This window comes from Cicer arietinum, chromosome 8, assembly GCF_000331145.2.
Source record: "Cicer arietinum cultivar CDC Frontier isolate Library 1 chromosome 8, Cicar.CDCFrontier_v2.0, whole genome shotgun sequence".
NCBI lineage: Eukaryota > Viridiplantae > Streptophyta > Magnoliopsida > Fabales > Fabaceae > Cicer > Cicer arietinum.
In genome coordinates, this window is record NC_021167.2 from 27023461 (window position 1) to 27036700 (window position 13240).

The window sequence follows — 13240 nt, forward strand, 5'->3', positions numbered from 1 at the left end:
CAACTTAATTTTTTTTCTTTCAAATTTATCCTTAAGGTTGAGAGAAAGAGTTTATCTTTACTATTAAATCATTTATTTTTGCTAAAAAACTGTAATAAAAAGGTATTTTAAAAAACAGTTAATCAATGCAAAAATTTGGATAGGATAGAATTTTATAGGAAAAACTACACTTTTGACCGATCAAAATTTATAATCTAACAATTTTGATTTTATTATTTTAAAAATAATAATTTTAACTATTTTATTTTCTTTTACAAAAGTCAACCGTTTAATTTTCATAGAATATAAACTCATTTAAAAAATATATAGACGTAAATGTGAAATTATATATATATATATATATATATATATATATATATATATATATATATATATATATATATATATTATATGACATGAAATTTTTGTTAAATAGAACAGAATGAAAAAAAAATTACAAAATAAAACTTATTTTTGTTGATTAAATGCTAGTATTGAATTATAAGGATTAAAATGTATTAAACAAATTCCCAATAAATTAAGAAAATCTCACAACCAAAAAAAATGAAAAATATTATACTCCATATTTTAGGTCATAACTTTTTGTAATAAACAAAATCCTTATTACTAGTAGTTTGTAGTAGATTATATATGGTGTAGTAATAAACTAAATCTAACCTAATCCAATGAATAAGACTAATAATAGTATAATAATATAGGATTATGCTTAATGGTGGGGGTACATTTAGAAAAATAAAAGGGTTAAAAAAGAAAGTTGGGACCATGTTGGGTTATTTCCATTAGTCAGAAAAGGTCCCATTTGTCGTCTTATGTTTTGATAGCGCCGTGACACGTTCATATATGTCCAATGCCAACCTTTTTCCACCATTCAATTTTTTAACTATTTTCTTTTTATTTTTATTATTAATATTAATCCAAAGAAAATACCATTCTTCCTTTACAATCAGGCAACTTGGTCCAGGCACATGTCATGTAGTGGACAAAATACTACAAAAATATTATTAACGTAAAACAAATAAGCAAAATTGCACATTAATATATATCTATATATAATTTTATTTTCAGTTTTATCACAATTTTTTTATGGAACTCTCTTGGTCGTGATTTTTTTTAAATGGCAATAATTTATTTTCATATGATATAAGAATGATTTAGCTTATATATACAAGTATTTAGTGGCGAAACTTCAATAAAAAATTTGAAAATGTAAAAAATTTAAATTTTTAATGATAAATTAAATATAATATTTTATTATATATTAAAATTTAAAATTGTATATTTAAAAGTATGTACTTAGTGGATCCTATGAATACTCATTATTCATTTATAATTTTTGTGTGTACAAATATATCTTATTTTGGTGCAAATAATTTGTTAATGTTAGTATCTAATAAATATATTTAATCCCTTCATCTCAATACCTCATAAGATATTACTAAAGGGTGGATCTTACAATAATTTCTCATCATTATATTTTAATAATATTTATTTATTTAGTAAAATCTATAATATATAAAAAATTACTAAACACTGCATTTTTCAATATCATAATGATAGTGTTGATCTAGGTTGATGCTAAACTTAGAAGAAACTTATGCTCTAAGAGTTTAATATGAGTTTCACTATATATATATATATATATATATACAAAGTCATCAAGAGGAGTAAAGCATTTTCTAATTTTTGTTAAGAATTAATCCCAATCTTATAAAACAACAATCCATTTAAGAAAATGCATGCCGTCCACTTTGTCCTTTTTGTTTGCTGATACACCAAATTTATATGGACAGGGCAAAAATGACACAATTTTTTAATATGAGGAATATTCCTTACCCCCTCACTATGCAAGAGTTACAATATTGCTATTTACTTTTCTTTTTCTTTTTTCTGTTAGAAGTTTTTTTTCCCCTTTAAAATAGATGGTAAATACTATTTTAATTAATTCATACTATTATGAGATATCGATTCAAATTTAGAATATGACGTTCAATCTAATAATATCGATATTTGTCAATTGAATTAAAAATATATTATTAGCTAAAAAAAATACATAATGGTCTATAAAAAAAAATCATATAATTTATCCTTAAAATTTGGGTCTAAATAAATTTGTGATCGATATTTACTAATGTAATATTCATATAGTTGTTATTATGATTTACATTTGTCACTATTAATTGTCATAATTACTTGACATTCTTCACTATATAGTCATTGCAATCATGGATGATAAAAAGGGTTGGAATTGTTGGATTAAGGTAAATCCATTTGTTTTGGAGTAGGCTAAGGGCATCAGTAGAAATTAATATACATGCCAAAAATTCCTTCAAGAATATGGTGAAAATTGTATAATTTTGATCGACCATAATCTATCAATCAAACTAGATCATTTGTACAAAGAAAACATTATTTTCTATTAAAAAAATAATTACATCGATGTGTCTATAAATAATTAAGGTTTATCCCTTCGATTTATTCATATATTTAGTGTTGGTGTATTTGCAGATACAATACAACCTTTATCAATGAGCTGATGTCATAGTACGCCATGATAATCGACACATCTTTCGTTTACTTTGACCATCTCTTTGTCCACCGAGATCCCACTTTTTTTGAATGGATGGATTGAGTTTTGATATGTCAATTCATTTTATATGTGTTTGACCTAAATAAAAATGCATCAATTAATAGCATTGACGAGGATGAGTTTGATTTAAATTTTCCCAATATCATTTAAATTTTCACAATAGCATATATTTGTTGACTTCAAATATAAATAAAATTAATTAATTTTATTTTTACGATAATCCTACATTAATTCTTTAATATTGTTGGAAAGTATTACAATAATTTAGTGTAGGTTAATAATTGATTTTTTTACATAAAATTAAGAAAATTAAATAATTTAACTATAATCTTAAATAAATGTGAAGTTATATAGGTGAGCAAAATGAACTAATGCAACAAAGCTTAATGGCATAGGGATTGTTACAAAGAATGTCACAATCACACCATAATAAATCAACCATTTAATGTTACAAATTAAAACTTGTCTATCAAAGAAGTTGAAAATTGACTAACATTTAGGTAGGATATTTAAAGCTACATAAATGAAGAAAGGTGAGTTGTATTATATGTGTGTGTGAAAATGCATCCAACCTTCAATATGGTCCTAGAAAAATCTCATACTATATCTATTTTCATTAATTGGACGGTTCCTAATTAATACTAGTATACTTCAAAAGTGAGCATTGAAATGAACAACATGCTCTTTAATGTTTTCTTTTCTTTTTGTTCCTTTCCTGAAAAAATGTTCATAATTATCTACACCCCAAGCATTCAATGGGCTCATATGTGTAAGAGCTTGTCCAATAAATGTGTATGTAATTTGGATAAGATTGAGTTGTAACAAAACTTCTAAACTAACATAAGTGAGAGCAAATCATTAAAGGTATGTTTGGCAAGGAATTTTTTTTACAGTTAATAGTTAATAGTTAATAGCGTTTAAGTTAATAGTTTTATTTTGATAACAAATTTATTCGTAAGTTTGTAGCATTTTTTTTAAGTGTATTATATTTTTTTGAGTTAATAGTCTTATTTGGTAATAATTTTTACTCACAAGTTTATAGTTTTTTTTAAAAAAAAAAAGTTTATTACATTTTTTATAAGTTACTTCGAGTAGCATTCGAGTTTATGTTTTGTAACTTATCAACTTTGTTTCAATTTTACTTTTAATATCATAATTAAAAAAATAAAAAATATGTTTTCATGTTATTAAACACTACTAATTCAATAAGCTAACTTATCTACTACAAAATTATCAGTAATTCATCCGCGATCAACTAATTTATCTATTATCCGTTATTTTTATCAAACAAAACTTAAGTACTATATCTAGAAGATAAAAAATGAAAGGAGAAGAAAATTAAGTGAAAATATAAAGAGTTTATTAAGAGAAAATAACATAATTAAGATTTCTAATCTAATTCAGCTCACATAATTTGATTGGAATTATAATTTACTCACTAGCGTTATAATTTAAATTCAAATTTAAAATTCTCTAATTAGTAAATTATACTCAAATTTTCATCAAAATGGTGGTTTTTTCTAATTTTATATGAAGTTGTATCTCCTCTAACCTCATTTTTTTTTTAATTTAGCAACATGACACCCATTAAATTTAAATACATCTGACAAGGTATCCCAATTTGAAGTATTTAGCTAGTGGTCAGTTTGAAAAGTTCAATATGCAAAATAAGATTCAAAGAGGACAACTAACCTAGGGTACACCTAAACAATAAATTAGGACCCTAGGGTTGTTAAGACCTTTAGCCAATTAATATGGTCCACCATACCCCTAGGGTTGTTAAGACCTTTGAACCACAAATATTTCCAATCTTTGTTCATTCTCATAACCATTTTTTAATAAAACATAATTAAAATTCCTAATCCCTAAACACAGCCTTATGCATGTTACATGAGACTCAACAGACCAAATACTAACTCTAGAACATGAATTTCATAATTATGATGTACTGCTTGAGATCTTGACTATAAATAAAAATATCATTAATTAAATTCATTATTTTTCAATATTATTCATTTAGTTAAAATAATAATAATACATTTCAGGATTGAATATCATCAAAGACAATTTTCAAAAATGCACTTACATTTATGAGATCTAAAAGATCAATTTCACCTAATTTAATTTTGAAATAAGTGTGAAATTGATTAATGTTGCTTACAAGTTACAATAGCCTCTTAGGAGGTTCTATTGCATAGTCACAAAATATTTACTAACTTAGATTTTACATCCGTGATGGTCACACATCTCACTTAAATTCTTTATATATATATAAACTTTACTTAATTGAAAGACTAATTGATATTCTCAATTAGGATCCACCAAAGTAAAAGTAAATCTACTAAAGTTTTGACTTTAAGTCTATCAACAAAAAATCATTTGTCGTTAGTTTATTATAAACAAAAAGATCACATATATTGAACAAAATGACACGTATTAAAATTTATTTAAAACCTCATTAATTATGGTGCAAAGCTAGCTAGTGTGTGGATGGAAATGACTCGTATTTATGTGAAATTAACATATGAGGTTTCACATTTGAGAAATAAATGCTTTACACAAAGGAAGAAAATAAAATACAACAAACAGAAAATAGAGAGAAAAAAAAAACTAGAGTTGCTTAGAGAATTTAAAGGCCAACCTATAACATACAAAGCTCTCTTAATTAACTCTACCAATATATCTGCCTAATGGTTGAAGGACAATTGAAGAACTATTGAAGCTGCTATCATTCATGCATTGATTTCACCATTCCCAATAATTAGTAATTTAGTACATACATCAATGCAATGCAACAATATGATGCCAAAATATCATGCTTGAAGCTTGTACAGTTGGTTTTTAAGAAACACCAACTAGCCTTTCCAATGTCTGCAGCTGATCATAAGGAGCAATCTGCATCATGTGGTAAAAAGTCAAAATTAACTCTAGACTACCACTAAAAAATTACTATATTGACTTGTTCATTAAATCACGAGAATTATAAAAGTTGGTAGTGTTATTAAATTTGTTGACAAGTGGTACTGTTTTATATGTTTACCTTTCAATAGAGAGAATTGGTTTATGTTACTGACATAGTATTTATTGTTGGTTGCAGAAAAAGATGTCAAATAATTATGAAATATAGGTAAAGAAATAATTATTGTAGTTGAAAAATGAAAAAGAATCTTATAACAAGGTCGACCCGACTATGGTGAATCTTTTTTAACAAGTTTGAAGGTTCACCGCAGATGGTATCGACCCAACTGTGGTACACACTATACGGCGCTCAACACCATCTGATGTTTTGTAGTTTGATCAAACACGTATTTTAGGTCCGAATCATGGTTTTAAATTGTGGCCGCAATATTGCAGATTTTGAAGTTGCAGCAACGTCATTGCAGCCACAATTTAGACCGCATTTTTCCACAATATAAAAATTTGCAGCATAGGCTATTCTTTTTACATAGAGCTTAAGTCCAAACCTTATTTCTAGCTAAGAACAATTGATATGCTTATGCTAATGCTAATAATATACAATTTCCAGCTTTCTTTTTCAATGGAATTGTCCAATTTTATATGTATATTACCTGACTAAACCCATCAGGCCAAGTTATTGAAACTGCATAATTTCCCATTGGCCTAATTTCTTCAGGTTGAATATCTTCAGGAACATCAGTATACTGCAATTTCTGCTCCCCTGACCATTCATCCTGTTTAAAATAAAATCAGTTCCTGATGAGATCGATGAACAACTTTTTTCGTTTTGCTGGACACTGACACGTGTTGAACACTGACCACACCTTCGATCAAAAATGTCGGTGCAACAGAGATTGTGCCACCAATGCAATACTCTCAATAGAGTGTTGTATGGAAAATGAACACTTTACACGTGACATGTCGTCGGAATTTGAATTATGCCATGCAAAAAACTTCAAATATATTCTTTTCATTTTATTCTTATTTCATCTTTACTTCTCATCACTTATGAACATGTCATGCAAAATTTCAAACTGAATTGTTTTTCTTAAATATTTACATACCACACTTTGAGCAGAGCGGTCGTTCCGTCTCACTGTTGCAGGATGCAGAAAGAATTCCTCATCTGAATCTGGTACTTTTACTTTAATTGCTTTGATTGATTTATCATAGGTTACAGCTGTTGAAACTGAATTGAAAATAACAAAGTAAGTTCAATCATAGAAACTGCATGAATTTTCTTCTCAAATACCATCAAGCAAGAATATAATACCTTGTTGGCGTATTTTGGCACACTGCTGCACAACACATACTCCTAGTTCTTGGAATATCCTCGAAACATCGCCTTGAGGATCGGCCACGACTTCAGGCATTCCACTGTCTCCAGAAGCAGATAGCTGTGACAAATTGTTCAAATAAACTTAGCTTGTTGTCAAATCTTAGTTTGCAATTAGCAATATAGCAAGAAGCAAAGAACATTGAGACTGGCATAAACAAAATCTTCAATGAACTAAACAAAATCTTCAATGAACTAAACAAAATCACCACGTACTGTATAATTAATCATTAATGTGTAACAAAACAGAAATTTCAAAGGATGATGAAATGTTTGAAGTATATAAGATGAAGTAACATGAGACGTACCGTCGGTCGAATAGGGAGATCAAATAGATGTGGTATTCCAAACTGCTGAACAACCTGCAAATATGATCAAACAGTCAAACATGTGTCATAGACAGTACATAACTGTTTTATGTTAAGTATCATAAATATCATTATCTCCTTAAGTATATGAAGAAGCAAACAAAAATTTAACATTCAGAGATGTTATCCATGCCTGAGAACCTGAACCTCTACCAAATGGGTAGTATCTTTTTCCATCAGCATCAAAATGACACATGTTCTCTACAACAGCTACACAAGGCACCTATTGCATTAACAGAAAAATAATACATAATGTTAGAACAACAATCATAGTTCAAAAGAAATAAGAAGCGAAAAATGCAAACAAATGACGCACGAGATTTTATCACAGAATTCGGCGCCAATTGTGTCTCTGCTTCCACTGCAGAGCGGCTTCACTACCTTTCTATTAAGACTCAAACTTAGAGTTTAAATTGTATAACTTGCGTTTAAATACTACGGTCCAGTTTAGATAGTATTGTACTCGTTCCCGCTCGAACGAACTATCTACTTATTAATATGAGCCATACCCTACACATAAGTATCAAATGTGAACAGTGTTGTTAAATGGCAGCCATGGTGCCGCCATTCCTCCATGGCATGGCGGATTTTTGGACAATTGCCATATGCAATTTGTAAAGGAATGGCCGTCATGGCGACACCACTGGCCGCAATGGCAGGTTTACATGGCGGATTATTGGCTTTCCGCCATCGACAACACTGAATGTGAATCGTATCAAGTTATAACTAGCAAACAATTTTGGCAGTATTTTTAAATAAAAATGTCAAACATCGGAAGGATAAAAATGAAAAGCAGTTAGTTAACAGAATTAGATTGAAAAACATGTAATAGTTATGTCTTGAAGTTGTAGAAGAATCACCTTAAGCTTTGAAAACATCCGAACTCCTTTTGCGACATCAATGAACGATAGCTTTTGAGGAGTGGTAACAATTACAGCAGCAGTTAATGGGACTATCTACAAAAATTATGCAATCAAAGTCAAAATGAATGAAAACTGGAAACAGTTAAAGAAGTTACATTATAAAGGCTTCACAAGAAAAATGTGATTGAGCTGGCCATATTTCAGTCCGAAGGTGATGAGGATGGCCCAAATTTCAGCTCGAAGGCGATCAAGCTGACCTGATTGAATTTTCTAGTTTTTGCCTAAAGGTGATCAAGCGAGCCAAATTCATGCCTACACAACAGTTAAAAGAGAACATCTTTTTCCACCTCCAAACTCACTTCCAAAGTATACTTCCTTAAAAAACAATGTTTTAATGTCGACCGGAAGCATACTTTGGGACAAAAACAATTTTTTTGGGTCAGGAAGTATACTTCTGAAAACATGTATGGTTTTTTAGAAACGTCAGCGAAGGTCTCTAGCGAAAATGCTATGTGAACAAGCTAAAGGAATGGCAAGTAAGAACCTGGCATAAAGTGAGTTGAATATCTCCAGTTCCGGGAGGCATGTCAATAACAAGGTAATCCAGCTCGCCCCTACATTGTGTAGAACAAACCAAGACTGCATATCAAGCATAACCTATTTGGTTTTCATCTAATCTCTTGAGAGAACTAAAGTAAACATGATTTATTTTCAATAATACTCTAGGTGGACCAATAAACCTCATGCAAAGTCCTATTAAATCATGACATGGTTTGTTAAACCAATATAGCATGTAACTTTTTCTCTATTTTCTGGATAGTATACTGATATACTCTTTATGTTTTTCAGAAATGCATACCACTCAGTAGTAGTCAGAAGTTGGTTAATGACTCCAGAAACCATAGGGCCGCGCATTATTGCACGTCCTTGTCCAGCGAATCCAAACGAAACTAACTTGACTCCCATGTATTCAGTTGGAATTATGGTCTTCTTTTCTGGATTCTGCAGCAATACTATGAACAATTATTTTTACAGCACTTCACTAAATTATATATTAAAAAAAAACAAAATGGTTTATCATAAATTACCATTTCTAAGATTCGATTTTCGGGAGAGACCATAGTTGGTAAGCTTGGACCATAAACATCTGCATCAAATATACCAACTCTAGCTCCCATATCAGCCAAAGTATAAGCAAGGTTTACTGCTACAGTTGATTTTCCCACACCACCCTGCAAATTTTGATTTTTGACATAATAAAATGCATTCATGAGCCGTGGCACGAATCGCAAACCATGGTAAGTAGATTAACTAATAACTCTAACTAGCAAGTCTTTTTAGATAGCTCAAAGTCTGAATCAAGTGGTTGGACTCAAGGGGTTAATGAGCTTCAGTTAAAGACGAATCAATTGGCAATACTCGAGTTCGAATCCTAACTATAACAATTATTGGCCAGACTTTACTTACTTCTCGGTTGAACTCCTAATTACCAAGGGCTATTACCCTTGGGAGTCGGTGGGTTAAGGCAAAATAAAAAGATACCAAGAAATTTTAAATTAAGAGGAGCAAAGCACAAATTTGTGGAAAATACAATATTGACAAGAAAGCAACCCAAATTATGGTAAAAACTTGATATGACCAATATGATGAGAAGAAATAACATTTCAAGAAGATCAACCTTGCAACTAGATACAGCCACAATATTTGAAATTGTCTGTAGACCTGCTGGAAGTTGGTCTGCAAATAAAGGCTTCGCGGGCTGTGCAGACATCGTGACATTCACATTCTTGACCCAAGGGAGTATTGCCACCACTTCATTTGCCTTCTGCTCAAACTGTCACACATATATATAATCATTTGTAGTCTCAAAAAACTGCATCAAACTCAAATATCATATGTAGAAACCGGAAATAGGACATAATCAAGTAGGAAGCATTCGTGTCTTTATTTATCATGGAAAATATATGCAATGTTTCATTTTGTTATCCTTTCAATATGTAATGAGTTTACAGAACAAAAAAGTCTACCACTCTAACCTACGTCAGATATGGCTCAAACAATGGCAATTGTGTCATTTACCACGTCCTTGATCGGACATGCTGGTGTAGTGAGCTCTAACCGAAACGACACCTGAGATTCAAACGAAATGTTTTGGTAAGAACATTATAATTCACATATGTTGCTCGAAGTTTGAGGCCTACGATTTTAAGACCTCTCCAAGAGCTTCATTGATCTGCAGATCCTTCACAAATCCACAAGTAACAATATCTGTTCCAAAGTCCGGATCAATGATCTGAGACAAGGCTTTCAGCACATCATCCTCAGCTGTTCCGGTTGATATCGAGGAATTTCCAACTGCATATATTAGAAAGCACTAAATGAAACTGAAATGAAGTTACAAGTATTCAATCAATAAACTAGTTCTTGGTTATTTGATAACTAAAAAACTTTATGCATATTACTGTCATAGCAGGCTCTTATACATTGGAATCTTCAAACCTTTCCAATATGGTAACTTTTCGATATACGCATCCAAAAGCAAATAGCTTATTCATCATAAGCTCTTGTGCCATAAGCTCTCATCCAATTATGCCATAAGCACTTACATACGTTGTTTGTCCAAACAGGGTCTAAATCTTCACTTGATAACAATAACAGATATGAAAGTTGTAAACCTTATTTAAACCCACACTATACACAACACTAGCTTTTAGAGGAATCAGCAGAGAAAAAAACCCAAACTTTACTGCCCAAAAGAACATAAAAGTCTCTAGTTATTTTCATTTATTCCCAAAATAGAAGTATTTAGGCCCCGTTTAATTTGTGAAAACATTTTCAATTATCATTTTTTAAAATTTGTGTTAAATTTACTTACTAACAAGGAGGTAAAACACTCTCCTGAAGTGAACAATTGTCTACATTTCTAGAAACAATGAAAATGTCAAAAAATGGCTTTTATTATTTTCAGAAAATCATTTTCATTAACTAGCATTAAATCTTCTCTCCATAACAATGGTTCACTTCGAGAGTTTTTCATCAAAGTAAAATGAATACACATTTTAGAAAATAAAACAATGTTTTCACAAAGTAAACGGTGTCAAATTGTGCTTATTTATCAATCCAGCCAACATGTGATTGATGACTATTCAACAAAACTCTCATCATCTTAAGGTTGATATCAAGCATTGGATTTACATCCATACATACATACCCATCTTCCTAAACCAGCTCCAAAAAGCATACATACATTTATCTATACCTATATATAAAGGTGATATAATATTTTGGTGTAGCCTTTATTTTCTTCTAACTTTACCCTTACCACATTTACAAATTACAAATAAAAAAAAAATGAATGGAGCCAATTGAAATTTGCAGACAGCTTCACTCCAACTGCAAAATCAAAATATGTTACTTTTATTTTCATATTTCTTTCTCCTTATTAAGCTAAATCAAGTATGAAAAAACCATATCACTTTTTCACTACCCAAATTATCCTTATTTACAAAACATTAAAGTAATTATCCTTGTTTACAAAACTAAACTTTTGCATAATTCACATCACGCAGAGACAGAAAAAGGAATAAAATTAATTACCTTCAACAGAAGCAGCTTTAGCAGAACAAGAGCTTTTCAAGATGACCCTTTTATGAGAATTCCATAATAACAAACTTTGGTTCCTTTGGGAATGAAGAGAAAAATGAATAGAAAACAAAGGTGAAGACTTTACATTCATAGAAGCAAGAAAACCTGCAAAAAAATCAAAACAAAAAGAAAATATGATGAGAATTGAATTCATATATATATATATATGAAAGGGTGGTGTAAAGAATGAATAAGGGGTGTGAATAGAAATAGCACATGTTGTAGTTGAGTGTGGTGGTTTTGAGGAATAGATAGAAAAGTGTGGTGAAGATGAAGAAGCATTTACAACTTTCATTTTTGATTTGTGAGAGAGAAATCAGTGACAGTTTCTTAGCCTCATGTTTCTGTTGGGACTATATTATTATATAAATGTTTTTTTATTCTAAAAATTCAATCCCCTATGCAATTTTACAAGCTAACAATATTCAATTTTTTTTATATATTTTCGAACAACATAGATGTATATTCCATCCTTTTTTTTTAATTCTCATTTTTTTTAAAACTTTTTACGTATATATCTAGACAATTAATAAAATTTATCACTTTTAATATTATTTTATATATATATATACATATTTCTATAATAATTAATTAAAGATATTATTGACAAATCAATAATTAATATTGTATTAAATTTTGAAAATGACACTTGAATAAGTACAAAATTTTGCTGCAAATAAAACAATAAAAAAAAACACATGACGTATATTTTAAATAATTCGCCATTTTAGTATTTGAATGTGTCAAGTAGCATCAATATAGTCCTTCGTATGTGTTCAAATTACAAAAATATCTCGAATGTATCTTTTTTTAAATTAATTTAATTATTAAATATATTTTATGTTAATTAGTTTATTTCTAAATAAGTCTATTGTTAGTCAGTTTAATCTATGATATTATTAATAAAAGATATAAAGATATTTTTTACTATCTATTTATAATATATTAAAAGAAACTTCAATTCAAGTGAATGACACCTCACATGTTTATGCGATGCATCATAATATTTGTGTCAGATAACATATATTCTTATGTGGCATCATTAATGCTCTTCTACAATTCATCTTACACTTGTTATTTTTCAATTTAGTTTTTGCGTCTCACACATCATCATATACATATGTGGAAAACTCACACACAAAAGCCCATCGTGAAAAAAATTATATCCTACATATTTGTTGGTAATAAAATATGTCATACCAGTATTATCTCATCACAAATGTTTCAATCATCCTTTGCTAATATGTCTAATCTCATGAAGCAATCTATGTACATTTCTTGAAAAATTTGTGACTCTATCGATAAATTTCTCTTTGCCTTTGAAATTAACTATAAATTCTCCACACAATTAGACAAAACAACTATATATATATATGTTGTGTTGTGTTTTGAGACATTTTATGAGTATCAAAGACAGAGAAAAAAAAATTGAAATTGAGGCATCTCAATACATTTCAAAGACACATATTTTGAGTTTGGAAAA

At 29.5% G+C, this 13240-nt stretch overlaps 1 protein-coding gene across 1 annotated transcript; it reads right to left on the reverse strand.

Annotated features, from left to right (window-relative positions):
- Nucleotides 1-5074: 5074 nt before the first annotated feature.
- On the reverse strand, nucleotides 5075-12130 carry LOC101508833 (fe-S cluster assembly factor HCF101, chloroplastic). Its single transcript, XM_004512894.4, has 15 exons — nucleotides 11974-12130; nucleotides 11710-11862; nucleotides 10325-10467; nucleotides 10192-10242; nucleotides 9791-9946; nucleotides 9201-9344; nucleotides 8972-9114; nucleotides 8657-8726; nucleotides 8110-8205; nucleotides 7383-7472; nucleotides 7190-7243; nucleotides 6819-6942; nucleotides 6610-6734; nucleotides 6157-6279; nucleotides 5075-5482 (listed from the first exon to the last, which is right to left on the reverse strand). Exons 1-15 carry the CDS (start codon nucleotides 12050-12052, stop codon nucleotides 5429-5431), a joined length of 1605 nt encoding a protein of 534 aa, XP_004512951.1. The 5' UTR covers nucleotides 12053-12130; the 3' UTR covers nucleotides 5075-5428.
- Nucleotides 12131-13240: the final 1110 nt, after the last annotated feature.

Coding starts and splice junctions, on each gene's coding strand:
- LOC101508833 (XM_004512894.4), bottom strand. CDS start 12,052: ATGAAAGTTGTAAATGCTTCTTCATCTTCACCACACTTTTCTATCTAT. Junction 9,947..10,191: donor CATGTCCGATCAAGGACGTG/GTAAATGACACA, acceptor TATGTGTGACAG/TTTGAGCAGAAGGCAAATGA. Junction 8,206..8,656: donor TTCAACTCACTTTATGCCAG/GTTCTTACTTGC, acceptor TAATTTTTGTAG/ATAGTCCCATTAACTGCTGC.